At 38.9% G+C, this 25,003-nt stretch overlaps 1 protein-coding gene across 3 annotated transcripts in view; it reads right to left on the bottom strand.

Moving 5' to 3' along the window:
* Man1a1 (mannosidase alpha class 1A member 1) overlaps nt 1–25,003 on the bottom strand; it is a 200,700-nt gene that overhangs the window by 29,764 nt on the left and 145,933 nt on the right. For all 3 annotated transcript variants that reach the window (XM_029564805.1, XM_029564806.1, XM_029564807.1), the window contains one exon: nt 2,853–2,976. In XM_029564805.1, coding sequence (XP_029420665.1) covers nt 2,853–2,976 — 124 coding nt within the window. The remainder of the gene's footprint in view (nt 1–2,852; nt 2,977–25,003) is intronic.

Genomic DNA, 25,003 nt, shown 5'->3' with positions numbered 1-25,003 from the left:
GAGAGAGAGAGAGAGAGAGAGAGAGAGGAGATGCTATGCAGATTCCTGAAGTGAAGCTGTACCCTTCAGTGTAATGGTATTTGGAGATGGGGCTTAGGGAAGTATTCAGGAGAACAGAGCTTTTATAATGGGATTACTGTGCTTATAAGAAGAAACTCAAGACCTCTTCTTCTTTCCTCTCCTTCTTCTCCTCTTCTTCTTCATCTCCCCCACCCCCTTCCCCAACCAAGAGCTCGCAGGAGCACATGCTGGATAAGGGCTGCCCACGAGCCAAGAGACCTCAGAATGAAACCTAACTTGTCCACACCCTGATTGTCGGCCTCCCAGAGGCCAGACTGTGAAAATAGGTTTCTGTTGTTTCAGCCACTCATCTGCACATGTTTGTTATGGAGCAAGAGTCCACTAAGAAAAAGGCTAACAGGACACACAGATGTGAGTGGCACAGATGTCCTAGGTTAGTGGAGTGGTTTGGGAAGGCTGATGTGTTGGGGAATTTTAACAACGTGAGGAAGCAGGTTGTCTTAGTTTGTTTTCCTATTGCTGTGATAAAATACTCTGACAAAAACAACTTAAAGGTGAAAAAGTTTACTGTGGTTCACAGTTCAAGGGTAACTCACAATGGTAGCAGGAATGCCAGGCATCTGGCCATACTGCACTGGCAATCAGAAAGCAGAGAGGGGAGAATCTTTGCTAGTGTTCTCCTTGTGTCTCCATTTTAAAAGACTTGATTATTTTTATTTTTAAATTTATTTATATTTTTTATATTTATTATTTTTATTTTATGTGTATGAGTGTTATGCCTGCATGTAGTTTGTAAGTGCAACCGTGCTGTGAAATGCCTGCAGAGGACAGAAGAGGCCATCGGATCCCCTGGAACTGGAGTTACGGACAGTTGTTAGTTGCCATGTGGGTGCTGGGATTCGAACCCGGGTCTTCTGCAAGAATAACCAGTATTCTTAATCACTGAGCCATCTCTCCAGCCCCTTATTATTTTTATTTTATGTGTAGGAGTGTATTGCCTGAATGTGTGTAAGTACACACATGTCGTGCAATGCCCGTTAAGGTCAGAGGAAGGCTTTGGATTCCCTTGGAACTGGAATTACCGATTGTTGTTAGCCACCATGTGGGTGCTGGGAATTGAACCTGGGTCCTCTGCAAGAGCAGTCAGTGCTCTTAACTGCAGAGTCATCTCTCCAGCCTCTGTTTCTCCATTTTATACAGTCCGTAGTCCCCTGCCCAGGGAATGGACCTATCCACAATTAAGATGAGTTTTTCCACATCAATTAATGTCAAGATAATCCTCCATGGACGAGACTGGAGTTCTGGCTCCCAGGTCAAACAAGATTCCTTCAAGTTGATAATACTAACCATCACACAGATCATGGAGAAACTGTGGAGGAAAAGCAGTCTAAGGAGAGGGAGGAGTGAGCACAAAACCCCAGGCAAGAGTGAGGTTGCAAGGCCATCAAGCCAGAGATGAGGAGGCAAAGGGTTGAGAAGGCCATCTGGCAGAGGAGAGTACGTTCAGGGGCGCAGGATACACAGCCCTCACAGGCCACCACAGGGCTTATTATAGTCCAAGTGTCAATAAACACTCATATTTTTATAGACTTGGAGGAACTGAAGGGGAAAGAGAGGAAGCTGGTACTGTAGAGTCCAGGTAAAAGATGATGACAGATGGACCCAGGACCAGGGGCAATAGAGGCAACGAGACAGAGCCAGAGAACTTCCTCATAGATTGTTGCCAAAAACAAGAATCAGGCTGACCTCAAGATCTTTGGTCTGAGACACTTATAAACCAAGGCACATTTACTAAGATAGTGAAGACAGGGATAGAAGCAGGTCTGGGGCTTGGACTCAGTCAGGTATCCAAATGAGACTTGTCCACTGGGTCTTCTAGTGGCGATGCTCAATCAATGCTGGGTCTAGTCTCAAGTTCAGGGGACAGTTATGAATTGGAGTTAAAAATCTGTAGTGGTATAGAGATGGTTTATGAAGCTATTGGTATATGAAAGGATTGGATGAGACACTACAGAGAGGAGACAAGAAAGATACAAGTTTGTGTCTGGAGTTCGCCAGTGATCTAGAGGGTGGGGTGTTGAGAGGATACAATGAAGGAGACTGGAGAGGAGCATCCAAGCGTGTGGCAAGGAATGAGGCAAGCCAGAGGAGCTCTGTATACCTGCTGCCAAGTGCACAGTACATCTCACAAAGCAGGCACTGACCAACCGTGTCAAACACTCAGAGGGGGGTGAAGACTGGGGGAGGATGCATAAGTGGCTTTGGCAATGTGGTGTTCGCTAGTCACTGTGGTAAATGTGGCTGAGAGAAAAGCTGGAATCGGTGGAGCTCAGAAGAGTGGGGGCAAGAAGATAAGATGACAGAAAACAACTCTTTCAAAGAATTGTGCTGGAAAGGGGACTGAGAAGAGGTGAAAGCTAAGAACTGAATGGTGGGTAAATAGGAATTTCTATAGTTTCTGTGGGTTTGCGTCTTGAAAACAGAAGTCAGTTCTATCACCACTTCATTTTTATAGCACTTCAAGCCTTTCATATTTGTGGCTAATACAATGTGAATAGTATTATATACTTTTAGACGAAGAAAAGAATTCACACAGGTGGAGTAACTTATTAATGTACAGCAAGCCACAAGGGGAAGATAGGCCCTCTCACCAGGAGTTACATGGTGTCATGGATAAAGACTGGGTTGACAGACTGGTCAAATGAAATACAGCACGTTGTATGTTACAGGGCTTCCTGAAGATAAACAAACCTTGTTATTTTTCACATCCACTATGAGAGGGCATTGTTGCTCATAGGGATGCTCTGCCAAAGTGTTTTGGGGAATCTTACCTTTTTAGCGAAGATGGAGTTTCCTGATAAGTGGCTCAAGTGCATAAATTCCAAATGCAGGGTTCCAAATTCTGCCAGAATACTGCTGCCTCCTGAGGCCCAGGGCCAGTTCTGACCAATACCACTAAAGAAGAGAAGACATTGAGGAGTTATGGGACAGGTGAATTCCATTTTCCAAGGTTCTGTACAGCACAGATGAGAGAGGTGACTTCTCAGTGACGGCATCTCAGTTAACAGTTGACTTTAGATATCATAAGCCAAACACTGTTTTCTTTGGTTCTTGGTTTAAGCTTTGACTCCTATCTCCAACATGGAATTTAGTGTTGACTTAAATCATACAGCTGCTGTGAATTACCCTTCCTTGTAACCAGAACATTCTGCTCATGACCCTGTACCACACAAGCCTTTCAACAGTTAAATCATTTCAGCCTGAGAGTCCATGGATTTTTAGACATTCACATTATACTCAAAAATCTATTTGTACAGAAGATACATTTCAAAGATCCATTAGTTAAATACTTCTCTAAATCTTCCTTCCAATTACTAGACTTCCCTCCTTAAGTGTGTCTTCACATCATTTTATCAATTTTTTTCTAAGGCACTGTCTTACTGTCCATCTTACTTAATCCATGCTAAAGAATATCAAATTATGCTATATAAATCTCAAAGGCATGAGTTCCAAATATATTGTCTGATGGTTTATCTAGGGGAAATACTTTTCAAAAAGAAGTAATCTTTTTTTTTTAAATGTATGTGGTTAAGGTATGTGGGTGCGTGTGCATGTGCCACTAAATGCACATGCTGAGGCCAGAGGACATAGATGCCTTTCTGTACCACTCTCTTATTGCCTTCATAGGGTCACTCACTGAATTAGAAATACACTATTTTGCCTAGGCTGGCTGGCCAGAAAATTCTTGGGATTTGCCTGTCCATGTGCAGAAAAAATTGCAACATGGTATGGTAAATGCCATTTAAGTGGCTTGTACCAGGATCCACAGCACAGCACTGAGGTATTGAGAATGCTTCTTCAAGCCCGCTTTGAGCTGAATCTTGAAGGATAAGCGCTAGTGAGGAATGAGCAGTGAGAGGGAAAACCTGGCCATGGTCCCACAGCAGATGGACCAGACAGGACCCGGGGCAGCTTCTGATGCTGGTGGATTGAGCGAGATGGCAGGAGTGTTAGCAAAACAGGCTGGGATGTGGAGCCTGCTGGGACTCTCATTTTCCGCTTTCCAACACACATCTCATTTAAATGCTCCTCTTGGTGTCTCCCAAACTTGCTAGCTAATCTCACTGGCCTGGGTAAATTCTTTCAAGAGTCATAGCCTGTGCCAGGCTGCTGAAGAATGTGGAAGAGAAGCAAAGGATTTTGATGAGGATCCCTTGTGTCTGAAACCCTGGCTAGTCTGGCTCTTGTACTCTGCTCCTTTTTAGAGACCAATTCAGGATTTCTTCTAAAACTCACATGGCATGGTTCACCTAATAAAAGTAAACAGAGTCCAAAATCATGCATTCATTTATTTTAGAAAATGTCCTAAATTTTCAGTTCTTGAAATGTGTGTCAGTCTAATTTTTACAGTTAGCTTAATAAAATGACCACTATCCAAATGAAATGAAAAGCTACTTCCAAATTCTTCCAAACCATGGCCAGCATGTGTAGCAATTAATCATTGATCTGGTCATGACATATCAACATTTTTGTTCCACATTTTCTATCACTGAACAAAGTCAATAATCTATTAGGCAAAACTACAAATGTCTAGGTTGTGGACAACTATTACAAACTAAGTCACAACATAAGGCAGTGCTGGGGTGGGACAAGCCAACATCTTCATTCCGGAGCAGAAAGCAAGTGGTGCAGCGAACAAGTCCAGCCTTTGGACTCCCAGGTACTGGTTCTTTTCAACTTGAGCTTAGAACAGGTGGGCACACTCAGAAGTGCCAGTAAGCAAGCCGAAGTGCTAAATTAGACTTAAATTTATTTTGTGTTCAGGCAATTCTTTGTAATTAATGCAGTGAATCAAGAGGAAACCTGAGATAAACTAATTTTTTGCTATGCTAAATTCTTTTTCTATTATTCATATTAGAAGGAAAATAGAATTCTTTTTTATCACTGTTGAATTACATATAGAGCAAGAGCATTAAAAACATGTATCATGCTAAGAGAGAGAAATCTGGGCTTATAATAAATATTTACATGAAAGAATGGCTTTGGTTATCACGAATTTGACCTACAGAATTAATGTATTTCATTAAAGTTATTTACAAGATAAATGATATTCTGTTAAATATACATCTGGGAAGTGGTTCAAGAAGTCAGAGAGCACAGCTCAACCTAGAGCCTATATAACGTCATGTATATAGGACCTGCAGATTGGCCTGGAGAGAGGTTGTAGCACATACAATGGCTATCACAGCTATGCGATGGTGACCCAGGGAAAGACCAGCTTCCACTCTGGCACAGCAAGCAAACACTAAGCTTTCTAGAGTTTTAAAACTTAGTATTATTTAAAGATAGGATGAAGACTAGGCTGGTCTAGAACTCTCTCTGTATACTAAGCTAAACTTACCTGGCTATAAGGTCATTTTTGTCTCTAAATTCTGAGTCTAGTGATGAATCTGCATATTTGTAAAGCTAAAATACCTAAATAGATGGTGGGTACTTGGAATTAAAATAGGGGGCTTGTGAACCGAGACAAGAGAGAGGTTTCCTCTCTTGATCTAGAAGCTAGGGCATCTAGAACAACATGTTAATCAAAGCTAAGTGCTCTAGAACTTCAGTCCAAGATTACTTTGACCTATGGCAGTGGAGGATTCAAAATGCCTTTAATGTCTTTCATTATCAGAGTATTTTAAAGGCAGTTGTGGTTTTTTTTTTTTAAAATCTGGCCTGTTTTACAAACACTAACAATATTCTAGAAAAATATGTTAAAGGCAAAATAATAGCTTGTATTCAGACACTATTAGCTCTGTAAGATAGCCATGAAAGGGAGGGATATTTAAATAGTCCCAATCTTGTTATAATGACTACAATTTAAGCCAAATGATGAATCGGTGTATGGAAATATATACACAAAAAGGCAATTAACATGATCTGGGCAGCTGCCAAATGTGTGGTTCAAAGAATTCTGGAACAGAACTCCAAATTGTGATCATTCTAGTGCATGTATTTCTGTTTCCTCTAGTCTGTAGCTCTTCCACTTTAAACCAGAATATTATTTAATATGTATGCTTCAACTTTCATTTTGCTTAAATTTTCAATATTCTACCAAGGTCACAATTATTTGAAAATAAAACAAATCACAGCAAAAACAGTTGACTTCAGTAAGCACAATTAGAAAACTTTTTTTTTAAAAAAACCAGGCTTAGTGGCACACTTTTAATCCAGCACTCGAGAGGCAGAGTCAGTGGCTCTCTGTGAGATGGAGGCCAGCCTGGTCTCCACAGTGAGGCCAGCTGGGGCTATAGGGAGACCCTGTCTCAGAAAATTAGATAAAATAAAATAATAGATTCACTAGGATTCTTTGGAAAATGTGGAATGCTATTTTCTTTACAGACTACAATTTTAATGTTGTTTATTAGCAGTAGTAACACATTTCCTGATTTTATTGTACTCAAAAGCATCAAAATGTAATTATTCACTGACTTCAAAGCTCTGATGAGCCACAGGTGTCATAGGCCTTGCCTGTCTCCTGGGAATGGCTAGCAGGGTCAGAGGAAGGAACCACAGTTACGGTCCTAATGGCCCTATTCTACTCACATCTGAATCCCATGGGAGATTCTGAGAACTCTTCCTAGATTCTGTAATGATTCAAGTAGCTGGAGGATTGTTCTGGATTGAAGGTACAGTCTTTCAAAATAATCTTTTTTCATTTTTATTAAGTTTTTGTGCATTTCATATAATACATCTTAATCAAATTTAGACACCCGCCCCCTCCCTACCCTCATAAGCCCCCCACCAGGTTTCATGTATTCTGTCATATATGTTAAGTCCTATCCTATCAAGCATTTCTATTCAAGTGCCCCTTGGTGCAAGTTCATCCACTGGAGTCTAGTCAGCCTACCTAGAGTCACTCGCTTAAAGATCTACTCTTCCTCACCCCACAGTAATCATTTGCCAATAGTCTTAAATTGAGGTAACCAAGGGGAGTATATACTTTAGTGACTACCCAGATATAATTTGGATCATTAACACATATATTTGGCAATTGTAGCATGCACAAGTGCAATAAATAGAGAATGTGCAGAGCTAAAACGATCCTTAAAAACTGCCAGATGAACACACAAAGCATTAAACAGCTACATGGTGTCAATTAGCTTTGTTTCGATTTATCTTCCTTGTGCTTGCTATGCCATGCAAAAATGGGAAATTAAGAACTTTCATTAAAGAATAAAAAATATATAATTTTCTTGAGAATCCTTGCTGGAATGATCTCTGATTAGCTGATCTGTGAATGAAGTCCCTTCAAATTCATAGTCTACAATATAGTTTACTCCTTGGGGTGATGGAGTTATCAGTCTTTGGGAGGAAAAGCTCCCCCACATCCTACATATTGCTCTAAAGTCTTACTCAGGCATGCCAATGGAATGGCCCACAGGGATACTTAATTCAAAAGAGAAAATAATCTGATATTATTCCTTTTGGATTTTAGCACAAATTAGGAAAGAATAATTAGAAATTTCATGAATGACAGTTTCATTTAGCTGTACTCCCAAAGCGAATCGATTTGGAGATAGGATACTTTCAGCTTCACTTACTAATGTCTCCTTCCTCGAAGCCCTGCACCTTGCTGATCTTTAAAGTTCACACTCAGATCTCAGTCAGAGGTGGACTAACAAGCCTGGGGGAATGGCACTGTAAGACTCTCCAAGACTGTACTGCATACATACAGTGCAGTCCATCCATAGAGAATACAATGGGGTGGGCCATCCTCTCAGGGAAAAGGTGGTGAGTTCAGGGCAGCCTTTGACAGAACTCGCTCACAGTCACAACTTCTGCCTCTAAGTAGCAGAGTGCTAGTGGTTAAAACTCCAAAGAATTTCCACACCTAAGACTTTTTTTCCACAAAGGGCCAACATAATGCTTAAAATTCTTCATATCCTGCTCAATCTCATCATGCACAGTTATTTTAGACTGATTATTTTAATTTATTCTGATCACTAATACCGTTCTTTGCATTTGGTTATCTGGGAATTGGGGGTGAAGCTTCAAGTTATAAAGACTGAGATGATAGAAAACACCACCTCAAATAACCCGCTTCTGTAGTCCCCAAGATGTCATAATCCTCTTTTCCAGTTGTCCTTTGGGTAAGATCTTCTTGCTAACTGGTATCAACAGACTGCAGATAAGCTGAATTCAGCTTCTTCTGGCTTCTTCAGCAAATTAGCATATTCAATTACTGGGTTCAGGAAATGCTACCAAAAAGGCTGGCAGAATGCGTGAGAAGGCATTTTGGTGCATTTAGGATGTGTGTGTGTGTGTGTGTGTGTGTGTGTGTGTGTACATACATTCACCTTATTTTACTTAAAAAGGATCATATTCTATACTTTCCTTTAAGGACCCATTGCATTTTTTCATTTTCCATTCCAATCAATGCAGCCATCATTGTTGAATGTGGGATCTGACTGAATGGATATACTGATATATATTGATTTATTTAAAACACAGGTTACCTAATGAACACCGAAGCAAATTTACTTTTTTTTTTTTTTTTACCACTATCACCAATTCAGTGGTGTGTCTAACTGGTTCTTTTTAAAGATTATCTCATTTTCAGACAGAAATGACTACATAGCCTCCAACTGGAAGTTAGTTTAATTGTCTAAACTGATAGCGAGGACCCATTTGGGAATATATATTGGAGGTCTACATGACCACTATGTGGGCCTCTGATATCTCCTCATGTGTGAAGACCTCTAGAACTTGTGGGATTTCTTAACTTCTGCTGTATATCACTGTATTAAGTCCTTCCAGATGGAGTGGGGTTAACTTCACACAATCATTTATATCCAGATGCTCAGGGTAGAAGAGAAACATACAAGATTGCATTTTCACAAATAGTATCTTACTAAATTAGTTTTCCCAAAGATTCCCTTAAAATTTTTCCATACTTTAGAAAAAGGTTTTCCCTGTACTTTGATTTTTGGTACAACTGTTTCATTGCTCTATGTTTTACACATACCATCACTTCAAGATCAAGTTTAATATACTGAAACTGCAGTAAAATTTGGCTGTTCGCTCATTTTCTCATCTGCCTCATTCTATGGGTCTGTGGATTACCTATAATTCAGTAGAGATTTCAGGTTCTAACAGTTTTCTAAATTCTGTTGTATTGTCTCTTGCTGTAACTCAAGTGACTGGTACCTCTCACTTCTATTAGGTGATGAGATCTTCAGGGACAGAGATCCCTGATCTATGCATGATCACAATCCCAGTTCACTACACTGTCAAGAAACAGATGTGCCCAATACATGTACAGTTTGATAAAATTAAAGCAAAACCAAATGTGTTGTGCTGTTGGCTCCAACCACAAACTTAATTTTAAATAATGTGACATTGTATTTGTTGTTACCAAATAGGTGTCCTCTGACAGTCACCAGCCCAGACCAAACCAAACCAAATCAAATCAAACCAGACCAAAAAAACCAAAATGCATGATCAATGAAACCAAAAAACTGGCCACTAAGGCTGATCTTTGGATAATACTTAGGTAATGTTTTCTTGGGACTGTTACCTATGTTTTATAATTATGAATGCACATCATTGTAAAATGAATGGGTTTTACTATGGCATTTCCATCTATGTACATTACGTGCTTTTGGCATATCTGCTTCCCCTCTAACAGCCCCTCTAATAATTAGCGACATTTTACCTGGTTCATGAGAGTTGAAAGTCTGCCATAATTCACCTTATAACAGCTGAAACAATGGGGCAATTACTCTCAGAATGAATGTTGATTATCATTTTGGTAGAAAACTTGTGGTCTATCAGGATACTATTAAATGATTCTGTTAAACAGGCTAAAAAATATGCACTTGTAAATATATCTGTCCAAACAGGGGGTGGGACTGAGCCAGTCTGTCAACTATAATCTACTGAGTGCTTACTATGTGCCAGTTACTGTGTGATACAAACATCACAGTCTGTGGGAAACATGCCTCAGTATTTTTAAAGTCAATCTGGTCTTCACTGAAAATGTGGAGGGTTGATGTCTCAAATGCAATTCAATTCAATTATTGTTCAGGGGCTAAGGAGAGAAAAAAAACATTTTTTTGGGGGATCACTTCTGTCTTTTTAATTGGCATCTCTCAAGGCTTTTATTTAAGAAATCAAGTGGGTTCTAATAAAACTTTTATTTAAAAAGTGAACTTGGAGTGTTATATAAAGCACACTGAGGTCTTACTACCTGTATCAGCAGATCCTCATTGTGGGGGTTTTCAAGATACTAAACTTTTGGAAGTAACTGAGGAGGATTCACTCTCTGATGCTTAATAAATGACTCCTTACTACCTTTCAGAGTGGAATGGACAATAAATTGTTTTTAAGGCTAGATCTATAAAATGAATGCTACAATGAAGAATCTATAGTGAGAAAATGTAAATATAATTACTATTTAAATTTTCAAATGATGAGTTAATTGCAAAAAAGGTCCAAGAAAACAGATGATGTTTAGATAATCATGGCCAATAATTAGAATGTCCTTTTAAGCTTAAAAGCTCAGGCATTTCTTCTAACATTTAATGCAAATCTAACAAAGCAAAGGGAAACAGAATGGTTACTCAAACCACCTTATAAAATGGAAGCTTCTCTTGGATTTGAACTTTACTGTTAGAAGTAACATTCAAAATAAGTGTGTACATAGTTTGACTAAGAACAAAAAGATTTGGGGGTCGGGGGCTGGGGGAGATGGTGCAATTGTTAAAATGCTTGCCTTACAAATGTGAGGACCTAAGTTTGGATCCCCAGAGTTCACCCAGTAAAATGTTGGGTGATGGAGCCCACACCTGATGGTAATATTAGGCATAGGAACCTGAGGCTGGACAGGTCACAGGATATAGGGGAGAACCTAACACTAAATAGTTATTGTTTTAAACCGACTCCTAGTGACTTATTTTTATACCTATAGATTAATTCAGCTCTTAAGTCTCACCAGAGAAATTTTCTTATGCAGCAGACGGTGATTGACACAGAAGCCTGCAAGTGGCTAATGTGCAGAGAACAAGAAGCTGCAGAGTGCTTATTCCTGAAAAGAACACCTTATCAAACTTTAGCCTCCAAAAGTTCAGGGATCATTGCATAAGAGAGGGAGGAAAGATTGTAAGATCCAGAGGTGGTGAATGAGCACAAGAAAACAGTTTTCCAAACAGCTGGACAGTTACTCATATGAACTCACAGCAATGGTGACAGCATGCAAAAGTCCCCAAGCAAGCTCAAACCAGACAAAATCCCAGCATAGACATGGGGAAATGGGTAAAAAACCCAACTATACCTCAGAAAATTGGGTCAACAGATCAACTGATGGCTGCTGGGAGGAACAGAGACAAGTCTCTTTCAAGCATAGGACTCTTGGTAAGTTAACCAGGCTCCAGTGGATAGACCCATACTGAAGGCCAAGTATATATATGTGTGTGTGTGTGTATGTATATAGTCCCCTGCCCAATAAGGGAAAGTGCAGATAGGGGAGAGGATCTAGTTGCCTTCTTTTTGTTATTTTGTCTTTTTTGGAGCTGAGTGTAGAGCTAAATCTTCAACCCTGAAGGAGAGGATCTAAATACCATCAAATTATATTGTACGAAAACTGCAAAAATTCAACAAAAAGAAAGGAAGCTGGGTGAGGCGGGCATGCTGGTAACTGCAGCAGTGGTGGGGTGGGCAGTGGAGACAGGAGGATCCCTCAGACTTGCTGTCCAGGTCAGCTCACCTCCTTGTGAAATTCCAGACCAACGTCAAACAAAAGGCAGAAGGTGCTGAGTAATGACACCTGGGGTTGTCCTCTGACCTCCATGGACCTGCACACATACCCACATGCACACGTGCACAAACCCACCACGTTGCTTCATTTTCTTGCTTCTGCCTTCTCTCTACAACTTAAAAGTTTGGAGGTTGCTGGAAACTGCATCTTGAAACAGTTTGGCAGCTAAAGTTGTATAGACAAAAACTGTGACAAAGAATAGAGAAGCCAATGAAGAATACAAAGCATAAAAATAAAGACAGGTATTCTCAACAGAACAGAAATTACTAGCATGAAATCTACATCAGCCTGGTTTGGGTCCTTAGAAACCCAGATAGAAATGATAGCTCTCACTTTCAGACAGCCTGTGTGTAATCAGCTACACAGAGCTTTGTGACATCTTCTGGGTTTAATGCTTCATGCTTAGTTTATCTCCTAACTGGAGAGTAAGAACAATGATAGAGGGACATGTCCATTTCTTCATCACCATTGATCCACATAGACATTCTCAGAGTAGGTGTCAAAATTTGACAATTGTTGTATTTATATATTTGGCAGCTGTTAATCCATTTCTAACACAGTATAGTAATTCTTAATGTTTTCTGTAAAATTTAGGAAGTATTCCAAGCAAAGCTTATTATTCATTGCTAAAATATTTTATATGTATTGACAATTTATATGCTTAATTTTTAAGTTTGCACATTTTCAGTGATTAAAAATTCTTTATATTATTGGAAAGATATTGAAAAAAATAAACTCCCACATTTTTGTTTTATTTTGTTTTTGAGACAGGAACTCCCTGTAGTCCCAGTTGGCCTTGGAACTTGCTATGTAGACCAGGCTGGGCTCAGTCTCACAGAGATCCACCTGCCTCTGCCTCCTGAATACAGGGATTAAAGGTATGTGCCATTACATCTGGTGAAACTTCAATTAAAAATATTTTATTTATTATTTTATGTGTATGCGTATATTGCCTGCATGTATGTAAGTGCACCTGTGTTGTACAATGCCTGCAGAGAACATAAGAAGGCATTGGATCCCCTGGAACTGGAGTTACTGACAGTTGTTAGCTGCCAAGCTGCCATGTGGGTGCTGGGATTCAAACCTGGGTCTTTTGCAAGAACAGTCAGTGCTCTTAAATACTGAGCTATCTCTCCAGCACCCAGAACTCCAATATTTTTTACAAAGGAAAAATCATCAAAATGTTTAAATGTGCTGAACTTTTAGTAAGAAAGAAAATGGAGGGGAAAAATAGTCTTCTCCCTTTATTTTTTGTGAATGGAATTTGGACTTCATGTGACACTAGCTAAAGGTGAATGGTAAGAGTTTAGGGAATTTTGTGTTAATAATTAGGCCCACAACATTGTGGCCCTTAACCTTTCAGGATGAGGGCTGATAAAGTGACAGAGTCCTGAGACAGGACTGTGGAAGGCAGCAGTGATCTTTGGACAAATTATAATAGGTCAAGACAAAGTTTTGCAGACAGATCTGGTTTGAGGACTGTTATGAAATATCGTGAACAGGAGAAAGCCAGGATTTCATACATTGGGTCTACTCTTGGTACAATGTATCTTATGATTGTGGTAAGTGCCTTATTTTTCCTTGAATGTCAATTTAAGAACAATAACGATGTTTATGGGCTATTTTCCCCCTCATTTCAAAATGAGAACACTTTCTTAGATCCCATGAGGAAAATGTACATTCTTAGAATTTCAGATTACCTACTTCAGTTAATAGCAGAATGTCAATGTGAAAAATGGCACAATTATCTTGTAACGTGAAATGCTCAGAAGGAAATAAAGCAGGATGATGTGATGGAGTCTGACAGGCAGCTTCTGTGGATTGGCTTGCTGGGAAGAGTCCATGAACTTGCTGGTGCCTACCTGGGCATGGCCCCTGACCATGCCTTGGGCAGGCATAACTGTTAATCAGAGGAACCAAAGGCTGTCTGTGTGGCACGATGGGCAGTGAAGAATCTAGTACCAGGGATCCAGAAGGGCTGATAAAGGGACATATTAGGCAGAGCCCTGAGGCTTGGGCAAATATCTGGATTTATTCTAAGTGCAATGGGAAGTCATTTTAAACAGGGAATGAATCAGATTTTCATTTTAAAATTCATCTTATGTACTGAAGGAAGAATAGGCTGCAGGAAAGCAGGACAGGAAGGAAACATGTAAAGTGTCCAGGCAACAGGCTGATGAGGGAGACCTGGACTGTTGCTAATACCAGACATGGGCAAAGAAAGAGATGGAGTTTATATTCTAAAAATGACTTGTTAGGGATGACTAAATCTGGGGAGAAGGGATGACAGAAATCAAGGGTGGTTTCCTCTACTCTGGCTCTAGCGGGAGGGTGAGTATTGACACTAAGAAGATTGGTGGTGCCGTTCTGTAAACCTAGCTACCTGGGAAACTGAGACAGTGCATCACAAGTTCAAGCCCAACATATACAATGTAGCAAGACCTCCATTTTAGAAATAAGATAGGAAAAGAGGGAGGGGCTATAGCTTAGTGGTAGAGCACTTGTCTGGCATTTGCAAGGCTTTAGGTTCAATACTCTGCACTGGAAAAATTTTTAAGGAAAGTTAGACTGAATTGTTGCAAGTATTATAAAGTCAAACATTTCTGTTTGTCTGTTATTTTAGATATGCTATAAAAACTGTCATTTGTAATTATAAGGAAAAATCCAATTTGTACATTTAAAAATTTCCTTTTTAGTTTTTTTTTTAATAAAGATCAATTTATTCAGTTGAAGGAACTCTGTTTTGGCAATGGCTCTTCAGAAATCATTTAAGGATTATGAAATAACACGCATATGGGAAAAAGGAGAAGATATAAAAGATTATGTAACAGAGCCGAATCTGCTACATATACCAGATCCAATTGCTATTTCTGAGTAAATGTCACCATCAATTTAATGAAAGCCCCCCCCCCACATTTCCCAGTGCATGGTGATGCACGTGACAGACAAAATTCAGACATAAATTTATGTATACTACACATACTGTGTACATGCTTCAAGAAAGGTGAGGTATCTTGCTACTCTGCCTCATTATAGCCATATAGTATTCCGGTGTGTGTGCATGTACAGTAACTGAGTTTTCTTTTGTGTGTATCTGTGTGTGTATATTTGTGGGCACACCCATGTGTGAAGTTGTGTGTGTGTCTGCCTCCATGAGGACAGAGGTCAACCTCAGGTATCATTCTCATGTGCAATCTGTCTTGTTTTTGGGGACAGGGTCTCTGTGGTTTGAGTGATAAGTGTCTCCCATGGAATCCAAGTATTTGAACACTTAGTCAGCTGGTGTTTTTGGAGGTTTAGAAGGTGCAGGCTTGCTGGAGGAAGCACATCACTGGGGGATGGACTCTGAGAGTTCATAGTTTTGTCCTACTTCCACCCCGATCCCCTCTGCTTTCTGTGAATGGTTGAGATGCGACTGCTTAGCTTTCCGCTCTGGCTTCCTTTGCTGCCATTACCTTCCTGTCATAATGGATTCTTATCCCTTTGGAACCACAAGCCAAATAAACTTTTCCTTCCACTAGCTGCTTGGTCATGGTGCTTTATCACAGCAACAGGAAAGTAACTAATACAGGGTCTCTTACTAGCCTGGAGTTCATAAATTAGGCTGGCCAGCAAGCCCAACTGATTGACTTGTCTTGGATTACAAGCACGTGCCACTGTGGGTTCTGGGGATCCAACCCAGGTCCTCATGCTTGTAGAGCAAGCATATTACTGAGTTATCACCTCAACATTGACATTTTTTCTTTTGTTTCAAGTTTTGCTGTTGTAAATAATGTTGCTGGGTGAAGGTCTCCAGGATAAAATCCTGCAAGTAGAATTACAGGACACCAAGCATTTATAATTTAGTGACTGCTTCCCAGCTGCCTTCTAATGCTTATCCTAACACAGAATCTATACATGCTTGAGGAATGGTCTAGATGCTCACTAGGTGGGCATTATCTAATTTTTAAAACTTGTTGAATCTTCCAGGAAAAAGTAGCATCTTAATACTTTCTTGAGTTGTATTTCTTTTATAACCTTCCATTGCTTAATGGCCAGTGTAGTTCTTTTCCTGAAAAGAAAATGTTTATGAACTTTTTCACCTCTTTTATGAATTAGGACTAATACCTCTTTCACTCCTATTATATTTTTTATAAATGTCTAAAAATTATGTAAGTAATACATAGTCATTATAATGAGTGATACAATGCAGAGATAATTTTAGAAGAGGCTAATATTGTATTCTCCCCCATCTGCAATTACCTCTGCATTTCCCACCTGCCAATTCTATATAATAATGTCACATATCTACCTTCAAAGAAAGAGATGGATATATATTGTCATGATTTGGATATAATGTACCCACTAAAACAAGCTCATGTATAGAAGGCTTGACCTCCAATGCAATGTTTGGAGATGAGTTTTGGGAAAATGACTAAATCATGAGAGCGATGACCTAACCAATGGATTAACCCACTGATAGTGTCATTACTTATGGTGTTACCGGAAGGTAGTATAGACTGGGAGGTTGGAGGAAATAGGTTACTGAGAGCATGCCTTTGCAGAGCAGAGTTTGTAACATGCTCCTCCTTTCTTTCTGCTTCCTGAGCACCAGAAGTGAGAAGATTCTGCCATGCATTCGGCCATGATGTTTCTTCCTTGACAGAGTCCTGGGAGCAATGGAACCAGCTAATAATAGACTTAAACCTTTCAAACCAGGAGCCCAAATAAATCTTCCCTCCTTTAAGTTGTTCTGGAGGCATTCTGTCCTGACAGTAAACACAGAAAATTGGTAAAACTGGTATAAGAGATGTGACTACCTGACCATGTTGTTCAAAAGCATCTGGAACAGGTCTGTGGAAGGGATGTGGAAAAGTGTGGAGATTAAGGCTAGGGAAATCCCAGGATGGTATCAGCAGAATTTGACAGAGGGTTCTGATAGGAGCCCAGAAGGCCAGAATGATGACAGGAAGGTGGAGGAATGTGAGATGTGCTGGTGGATGCCTGTAATCCCAGCACTTGGCATGTGGAAAAAGAAGACTCAGGAGTACAAGGTCATCCTAAATACTGAGTTTGAGGCCAGCCTGGGCTTCATGACAAACACAAACACAAACAAAACCTCCCAAGACAGTCATAAAGACTATATTCATGAAGTTTCAGTTGGGACTGTGAGTCTTCTGGAAACCAGAAGGCAAAGCATTCATGTTAGGTTCTGGGGGAGAAAAACAAACAAACAAACAAACAAACAAACAAACAAACCAAAATTTAAACACATTTTATCCAGCCCTGAGACTCTGCACCTGAGACTTTGCATGCATTTAAGGTAAGACAGGTAAATCTGGTGGACAAAATTTCAAGACAGCCCAGCATTCAAGGCTATACCATATGTATTGCTGGTTGCTTTTAGCCAGATTTACGGAGACAATCATAAACAAAAAGCAGAGTGTTAATACTTAAAAACTTGAATTTTGGCTACAAAGTAAAAGAGAGTTAATCAGGGGCCAAAGACTATATGGCTGTTAAAGGCATTCGTGCCATTGAAAAGCAGCCCAATACTTTTCAATAAGATCACAGGAAAAATATGTAGAGGGCATCTGAAGAATTCTCTGCATTCTATCCATCAAAGGTATGAAAGTATAAACCCTTTTGAAAGAATTCCCTGTAAAAAGAGTGTCAATGGGGTGCCCTGCTTGAACAGAGATGCTTAGGATTTGGTTCTGACAGGGTTCATTTCATGCTGCTTAGCTACCCAGGCAGTCAGAGGCTACTGTAGCTATCTATGGGCCAAGGGGGCATGACTATCTTGAGGTGGTGGCAGATCTTAAGAGTTGGCATATGATGCTGGTTTAGTTGTCTTGTAGAATGTAAGAGGTGTGAGCTCATAGAGGCTGCCACCAGATTTCAAAGGAAGGCCTAGGGACTATGCATTATGTGGCAAAGTTAGAATCCCCTTGGGCATTCTAACTGAATGGCATCCATCCCCTGAGAGGGTGATGGATGAAGCTAAGAGAATGAAACTTAAGTTGCAATGCAGAGTCCTGGCAGTTAGAGATGCCAGCAGTGAGCCAGTCTCTGGAGAAAAGCCTTAAGGGAGGAGGTACAGCCAGGGAGGAGGTGCCATGTGGGCTGCAGCTGGCATGTCCATTTGGAGAGGGTTACCCAAGCCCTTTGGATCTCTCATCCTGCCACCCCATGCCTGGGATGCAAGATGTGGAGCAGCAGGATTTAAATGTTTGTCCTGATGAGCTTCCGGACAAGTTTTGCTTTCTATCCATTACTTCTTTCTATGTTCCCATTCCTCCCTTTTTGAATAGAAATATTTACCCCATGACATTGTGTGTTGGAACTATATAACTATTTTTTTAAATTATTTTTACCAGGGTTTGTAGCTATGAGTTTGCCTTGAATCTCAGAGCAGACTTTGAACTTAGACTTTGGAGCAATTTTGGAACTGTAGAGACGTTGGGGACTCCTGGAGATACACTAAATGCATTTGGCATTCTGAGATTGACATAAGCCTTTTGGAGCCAGGGATAGAATTTTATGGTTTAGATATAATAATATGATATATTTCCACAAAAAGGCTCATGTGTTGAAGAGAGGCCCCCAGTGAAGTGTTTAGAGGTAGGGGTTTGGGTAAATGATTGGATAATGAGGGCTCTGACATAATAAATACTAATCCATTGATGGATCCATAATTTTATGACTACTGAGAAGTATGGAAATGAAGGGTTTGGGTCTGTTGGAGGAGCTGGCTCACTAGGGACATGCCTTTGAAGGGTGTGTATTGCCTCTGCTTCTTATCACTGTGCTCCTCAGCTGCCAGACCCAGGCAGCCTCCTCTGTTCTTGTGCTCTGGTCAGCATGATGTTCTGCCTCACAGGCCCACAGCAAGAGAGTTAGCTGACCCCCCATTACAGCAAGTCAAAAGGAAATCCTTTCTCCTGTAAGTTTTTTCCCTCACTTTCTCCACAGCAATGAAAGTCTCTCTCTCTCTCTCTCTCTCTCACACACACACACACACACACACACACACACCCCACTGTCATTTTCAATAAAATGGGATTGTATCATGTACATTACTTAGCAACATGCCTATTTCAATTAGTAGCTCTTTACAGACATCTTTCTGGAATAATCATTTCTAATAGCTATATAATAACATTCCATGAAGGGAATAATCACATTTTATTAAGCCCATCCTCTACTGACAAGCAGGTAGACCTTTTCTAATTTCTAAAATTGTTACAATCATGCCACATTAGCCATAAATATTCATCCTAATCATCTCACAAAGAGCTTCTTATACACTGAAATACTCATATTTTAGCCATCCTATGATTTTCAGGTTTTTTTCTCAGCTTACTATCTTTTCATTTTAGGTTTATATTTTTTGTATTAATTTTTAGTTGGCAAGTTTATCTGCCATTTCCCCTGTAATGGATATACTCTGACTTCTATGTTTATTTAAAAAGCTTTTTCTCTGAACCCAAGATAATACTCTTAAATTCTGAAAGTCTGGTCAACAATTTCTTTTCTTATTTAGGTTTCACAGTGAAAATTAGAGTAATATAGCATATGAATATGTATAAAATTCATATGTATTTAAATTAAAAATATTTAATAAAAATTAATTTAATAACCACATACTTAGAAGAAGCATTTCATTACAACAGCATTAACATATTCAATAACAATTTCCTGAGCTAAAACATTTAATTTTAATCTTTAATTATATGTATGTCTGTGCGTGGATTTATGCATATGAGTGCAGATGCCTATGGAGGCCAGGAGAGGGTGTTAGATGCTCTGAAGATGGAGTTATAGGCAGTTGTGAGCTGTTCAATTTGGGTGCTGGAAAGTGAACTCAGGTCCTCTGCAAGAGCAGTATGTGCTCTTAACAACTAAGTCTTCTCTCCAGCCCCTAAAATTTATATTTTTATACCTACACATGCTTTTGTTTTCCATATATAACACATTTAAAAATGCATTAGGCTTACTTGTTCAATGGCCTAGCAAATTATAGGTGCTGAATACTTTAAGTATTTTGTTAATTTATTTTGGCATTCCTTTCTCTTTTTGATCTTACTGAAGAATTTTACTGATTTACTTCTTCTTCCTGGAGACTTAGTTGTTTCATCAACATTTCCCATTAAAAGAATAAAAATTAGCTGCATTTAAACAGTGGAGAATCCTTTACCAGGAAGAATACAGGAGAGGCTGATAGAGAGTCAAGGAATGGGCCTGGTAACCTTTCAATGTTATTTATGCTACAGAACCTCAGGAATGACCCTGGGCAAATCTGTAAACTCTGTACAGCACAAATTTCCTGGTGTATGAAACAAAGCCATACCTGCCTACTCATCTCATAGGGTTTCATTGGGATCAAGTGGTATGATACATATAAAAATGCTTTGAAACAAACAGGTTTTAGCCTAGAAAAGTATTTTTACCATTTTAGATGAAGTAACTGATATTTAGCTCACCAAAGAAAAATTTTTTTTTGGTTTCTTTTTTAAATTTTAGAGACATCTATTCAATAAAAATAAACTCACCAAATGCTCACTTGGAGATGGAAATTACAGACAAGTAGTAATGAAATAAAGTCAGGCATCCCAAGATTAAAAAATCTAACAAATTTCTCTTGTTTGCCAATTTTCTTAAAGCAATTTAGTTGGTATGTAATGATGGATATGTAACTTTTTAAGGAAGCTCAAATGCCTTGTAAGTCTTTTAGACAAAAAGCAATTAAAAATACTTCAAATAGTTATAGACAAAACTATAGAAACTAGTGACACATTAAATGATTTGATAACAAGGGCCAAAGAAATCTTGTTCAGAGATTTTTTCTTCTCAAAGGTTAAAAGAAAAAATCTTTATCAGTTTGGGGTGGGTCTATACTAGATCCTCTGTGTAAGGTAGCTAAATAATCAATAACTACTTATAGAACCATCATTTAAAAATATATTTCCTGCTGAATATCAATATAAATAGAAAACTGACAAAAATGAGTATTTTTAATTTGTTAAATTATCCCCAACAGCACAAGACTTTTACAAAAATACTCATTTTAGAACCACTTCCAAAAGCCTCTGACATACATCTTTCTAGGCCCAAACATGTCCATTATGACAAATGTTTTACTATAGGTAATATATCATGTTTATAAAGAACATTATGATTTTCAGAGCTCCTGAGTCAATCACCTGTGAAACAATGAATTAAATGCAATAGAAAATTTAAGCTTAATTCTGAAGAATATGACTTAATAGGTCAGGAGTTTTTATTTGGCAAGTTTGAAGAGAAACTGATTAAATTTAAATTTAATTAAAATCACTTTCACATAATATCCTATTTGCATGTAAAATGGATTAAGTTTCTTTCTCATTAGATTTACCTGTAAATAGAGACAGGGATATAGCAGACTCATCTAGAATGTGGGATGCCCTGGGGCTCAGTCCCCAGGATTGTATAAAAGAAAACAGAAAAACAAAATGAGAATTACTTGTAAATAAATAAATGCAATATATGTAACCAATATTTAAAAACTCTAGCTGTTTAGAAGACTTACTGGTAGTTCACACTTTAAATAAAATCATTGCCATCATAAAAAAAATACAAAAATGATAAACAACCAGTGCCTCCTTTAAATGAGGGCATGGCGGCTGAGAGGTCCTTTATAGAATTCAGTTTCTCTTCACAATGTCCATGCAGGCAGTGTTGTCTTACTGAGTACCATAGGAAACTGGGACTCGGCAGGTCAAGTGGCTTATTTCATTTATTAAGTGGCAGAGAGGGGGTGGATTTCTGCACCAGGTACTGACTGTACAATGTGTGCTGTGCTCTTTTCAAATACTATATGATGTCATTTTCCATGCTCCTATCTAGGTTGGCAGTCACAATAGAAAACCAGCAGTTAAATTCATGGCTCTAAGAAAGCAAAGGGAATCATTACCATTGAAAACTGAGATATCACCAAGCTGTATTTATTTATTCAAGACAAAATGGCATTTTAGAGAAAATAATATGCGTAATATATTTTTCTTTAAAATAAAGTTACCAAATGAAAATGCTATAAAGAGATAATAAAAGATAAACATGTAGCAATGTTGACATGTAGTAATAAGGTAAAAGAAGCTTTTTAAAAATACCCCAGACACAAATTCTAAATGAATTGTCATCAGGTTGATATGGTTTCTAGACTCACATACCTAGAGCTTCTTTAACATTTGAAAAGAAACAATTCTTTCTTTCTTTTAAGGCTTTGGTCTCTAATGGAACTGTAACGTTATATTCTCTTGTTCATTCTTTCACTCATCCATTCATTTCCTGTGTATTTTTATTGGATAATATAGTGTTTCAAAATACAGAAAAACAAAAAAGCACAAAAAGTAAACTGTTTTACATCTCATTCTGGCCTCATCCGCTTCCCCCATTCCCTTTCTTTATACAATCAATGTCGCTTGTTTTCTTGAATCTCATTCTAAAGGTATGTTTTATGTACATAATAACAGATGAATAAATATCCTTTTCCATAAGTCTTAGTAAACTAAATGTTCTTGTATAGAATATTCAGACCTATTTTTCTGGAACTTTATTTTTAATAAAAAATTCAAATATGGTGAGAAGATAAAGCAGCAGTGAAATAAAGACTTAAACATATGCACAACTACTACCACGATTTAACAAAAATTAGGATTTAGTTTTGCTGTATTTTCTTTACCTCTCTACATGTAAGCAGAACTGGAGAGTGGGAAGGCAGAGACTGAAGCAACCATCCAGCTCCACTTAGGATATTAGCTATGATACATACATAACAGTTTTAAGATAAATTTGTGTATGGTACTCTATAGAAAGCTAATCACAGCAAACATGTCCTACGTAGTGTGGAAGTGGAATTGAGGCAGTATGGTTTTTTAAAAGAGGAACTAGTATAAACATTCTGTTGGAATGTGTGGCACGATTAACAAAAGTACTAATAATATTCATATTCATTAATTTAATATCTCCATTCCAGTAATTGACCTGAAATTACTCTAATTTTACCACCCAAGTATAAATACTTACAACCTCAAGTATAAAAGACGTGGCTTATGTGTTACAGTTTTATTTACATTATTATAGGGCTGAAAGGAGCTTGAATGTTGTGGTTCATATTGTCAGCCTCACATGATCTACAGTCACCTGGGAGAAAAAACTCTGCACGTCACTGAGGGTTAATCGAGGTGAAAAGACCCACTCTAAATGTGGGAGCACTGTCCAGTAGACTGAACACAAGGAGAAGCATTAGTGACCTGAGCTGTTTCCTGATGTGGTCAACGTGTGACCAGTTTGCTCAGCTTTTGCCAAAAGGATGGACTGTACCCTCAAACCGTGAGTCAAAAAAACCTCTTTCCTTCTGTATGTTGCTTTGTCAGGTATTTTGTCACAGCAAGAAAAGTGACAAATGCAGATACTTAATGTAGGCAATAGATTAAAAATTAGAGCTCATATATAAGATCCAACACAAAAAAGCATATAAATACTCATTAAGATAATTGTGTATAGAAAGTTTAAAAATGGCATTTTTAAATAATATTAAAGAAAAATGAAGGGACTTCTGTTCTCATGGAAGGGCAGATCTGGACAATGTACACATACACACGCACACACACACACACACACACACACACACACACACGTATTTCTAGTTTACTTTTCTACTGCTGTGATAAAATATCGTCACCAATAGCAACTTGTGGAGGAAAGGGTTTGGAAAGAGTTTATTTGGCTTCTAGGTCACGGTCTGTCATAGGGAGAAGCTAAGGCAGGAACTCAAGGCAGAAACTTGAAGCAGAAATCACGGAGGAACACTGCCACTAGCTTGCTCGCAGGCTGACATTTAACTGCTTTCCTTATAGTCCAGTCCACCTACCTAGGGATGGTACAGCTTACAGTGGGCTGGGCCCTTCTACATCAGTTAGCAAGAAAATGCCCTACAGACATGCCTACAGGCTGATAACTCTCGATGGAGGTGTTCTCTTCCCAGGTGTGTTAAGTCGACAACATACACACACACACACACACACACACACACACGCGCGCGTGCGCGTATGTGTACCTGACTATTTAAAGGCATTAGAATGTGACCAAAAGCAGGCAGAAAGTCAAAGAGCTTCCACCATTGAAAGACAGCAACTGCAACAAATACGAATCTGAGTTAGAGGCTTTAAAAAAATCTCCCTGATTTCAGCCAACTGCAGTTTTACTTTAGGATGACAAAGCCAAGTGTGGTGGGACATGCATTTAATCCTAGCACTCAGGAGGCAGAGGCAGACAGCCTTCTGTGAGATCAAGGCCAGCCTGGTCTACATAGTAAACTCCAGGCCAGTTGAGGCTACAGGGAAACCCAGTCTCAAAATTAATTCATTAATTAAAATGCTTTCAGAATAGCTGAAAACTTGGGGTGGTATCCAAGAGATGAGTGGGCCATGGAAGTGGTGCCCAACAACCCAAGTGTCATCTCTACATGAGCACTAAATAAGTCATGCACAGCGCAGCACCAAGGGTCACCAGGGAAATAGCTGTCAGAAATCAGAGGGACATTTACTGTGAAACACCAAACTGCACTAGATGAACATTGTATCTGCTACCTGCTTTTTGACTGCTGGTACTTTTGAAGCCATGCCTAGCTCAGGAGGCTAAGTGCTAAGTCCTGATGATTTGAAATGTCAGAGGACAAAGCTTAGTGATGACCCACCACAAAACCTACTCAGATCCTTGGCTGAATTCTCAGTTGTACATGCACACCAAGGATCCCAGGAGGCTAGGTTTGGAAAAAGCAGCAGCTGTAATCGTAAAGGACTACAGGACATATACACCAGCTGCTGCACATCTTGGGGGAGGCAGAGTTGACGGTTGGCATATGAGAGAGTTAGCGGTCTGTGGAATAACTGTAGAACCACACTTAAAGGAACACAGAAAGAGCAGCTAAACATTCATGATATCTAGATCTTAACCCCAAACTACGAGATATGCAAAGAAATAGGAAAACACAACCTATGCTCAGGCAGATGAACATTTAAATCTGACTTCACTGGGTCTAAATGTTGGGTTTAGGAATAACATCAAAGCAATTATTTAAATACATTCAAAGGACTATTCAAAGAATACTCAAAGGAAATATATTAAATCTATATTAAATATATTTGAACAAATATA

The sequence above is a fragment of the Nannospalax galili genome, unplaced genomic scaffold, assembly GCF_000622305.1.
Source record: "Nannospalax galili isolate Female #2095 unplaced genomic scaffold, S.galili_v1.0 scaffold417, whole genome shotgun sequence".
NCBI lineage: Eukaryota > Metazoa > Chordata > Mammalia > Rodentia > Spalacidae > Nannospalax > Nannospalax galili.
This window is presented reverse-complemented; position numbering and strand designations above follow the sequence as displayed.